At 47.6% G+C, this 2,030-nt stretch overlaps 1 protein-coding gene across 1 annotated transcript; it reads right to left on the bottom strand.

Moving 5' to 3' along the window:
- Nucleotides 1-792: 792 nt before the first annotated feature.
- Nucleotides 793-1,463, bottom strand: RPL10L (ribosomal protein L10 like). The gene has a single exon (XM_079773530.1). The coding sequence runs from the start codon at nucleotides 1,458-1,460 to the stop codon at nucleotides 816-818; it is 645 nt and encodes a 214-aa protein (XP_079629656.1). The 5' UTR covers nucleotides 1,461-1,463; the 3' UTR covers nucleotides 793-815.
- Nucleotides 1,464-2,030: the final 567 nt, after the last annotated feature.

The following is a 2,030-nucleotide window of genomic DNA, read 5'->3' as shown; positions in this document are numbered from 1 at the left end:
GTAGGGCAAACATCGACAAACTGCAAACTCTCTCTGCAATCTTTTTAGAGCATATATAGCTGCTTTAGTGTTATTGTCTCCATTCTATTGGTTCTACGGGGACTCATGTTCAAGCAATCTGAATTCTGTTGTCAACCTATAACTTTTTTGTGATGAAGAAAAGATTGGACTGTGGTGTCCAGTGTGTGAGACAATGTAAGGCTTGTCTGGGGAAACTTTTTTCAGTGATACCCAATTGTCCCAAGGCCGATAATTGAAGGTAATTCAAAAACAATGTGTAGAAATTACAAGGAAAACATAAGCAACAAGTTTGAGAATAGACTTTTAAGTTTCAAAGACATTGTAGTTGAAATATCTCTAAAGCCTATCCTTATTTTCATCCCTACTGTTTGTTTCCTATAAACAATAAGGATTTTTTTCTCTGTATATCTTGAATTTTCTCTAGCTATGTTTTATTCAAGGTCATAATAGTAGCCCAATTATGACTTCACTACCAACAAAACTTTTTAAAATATTTCCCCGGACTCTCCCAAGTTAAAACTGTTTGGATTAGAATTGTTAATAGCTTTCTCTATAAATCACATGCAAATTGTTTCATTCTCACTTAAAAGGAAAATATCATTTGCCATTGAAACTTCCTGGTATTAATATAAAAATTATTTTTCTAGTAATCTGAACTCTAAAAATTGGATAAATTTTTAAAAGATATTAAAAAGACGTTTTTTGTTTTTTTTTTTCCCCAGTAAATTTTATTGATAAGCTGATGTCGGACAGACAGACCAGCATGGCCAGAGGAGGGAGAGGCGTCCGAGTCCTCACGAGTGCAGAGCTCGCCACTTGTCGAGAGGGCCGCGACTGGGGACGTATTTGACTCCACAGCCATCGGGGATGAGGCGCTTCCTGGCCACTTTGTCTTCAAACTCATCCGCGTTAAACTTGGTGAAGCCCCACTTCTTGGAGATGTGGATCTTCTGGCGGCCCGGGAACTTGAACTTGGCCCTGCGCAAGGCTTCGACCACGTGCTCCTTGTTCTGCAGCTTGGTGCGGATGGACATGATGACCTGGCCGATGTGGACGCGGGCCACCGTGCCCTGCGGCTTCCCGAAGGCGCCGCGCATGCCTGTCTGCAGCCGGTCGGCCCCAGCACAGGACAGCATCTTGTTGATGCGGATGACGTGGAAGGGGTGCAGCCGCACCCGGATGTGGAACCCGTCTTTCCCACAGCTCTTCACCATGTACTTGTTGGCGCAGATCCGCGCGGCCTCCAGGGCCTCGGAGGAGAGCTGCTCGTACTCGTCGGACACCATGTGGCCGCAGAGCGGGAACTCGTCCACTTTGGCCTTCTTCCGCCCCAGGTCAAAGATGCGGATCTTGGCATCGGGGACGCCGCGGCAGAAGCGAGACTTCGGATACGGCTTGTTCTTACAGTACCGGTAGCAGCGAGCGGGTCGGCGGCCCATGGCGGCTCCGGAACCGTTGCCGCCCGAAGAGGCCCCACCCCACGCATGCGCCGTCGGCGGATGCCCATCTACCCCAGCGACCACAGAGTTCCCGGAGGACCGGAAGGTCCCTTTGGAGCACTTCCTGCCACAGCCGCAGCTGCCCTCCTTCCGCTGTGGCCGTGTCTTCCTTGCTGTCCGTTCTGGGGTGTAGAACATTTGCCCTGGGCTTTGTCTTAGTATGAAAGACGTATTTTCCTGGAGATTAAATAAGAAAGGTCTCTCCAGCTAGTCAATATATTTTCTATCAAAATAATATATTTTCCAGAGCCCGTGCCTCCCGTCAACAGTTGTGGATGGATTGCTGTGTCTCAAACACGGTGGTCACCTTCCCTGGGGAAGGTGGCTTCCTGGCCTGAGCTCTCCGCTGAGGCTCAGGAAGAGCTGAGCGAGAGTGGGGACAGGGACAGGGACAAGATGTATTTTATACGTATTGCTTGATGATTGCTTTAGAAACCTGAAACTTTGGTTTTATGTATTTGGCCATATGGGATGATTTTATTATAAAAATGGCATCTACACAATTGAAAT

This window comes from Cnephaeus nilssonii (assembly GCF_951640355.1).
Source record: "Cnephaeus nilssonii genome assembly, chromosome: 1".
Lineage (NCBI taxonomy): Eukaryota > Metazoa > Chordata > Mammalia > Chiroptera > Vespertilionidae > Cnephaeus > Cnephaeus nilssonii.
Note: the sequence above shows the minus strand (reverse complement) of the source record. Positions and strands in the feature narration are given on the sequence as shown.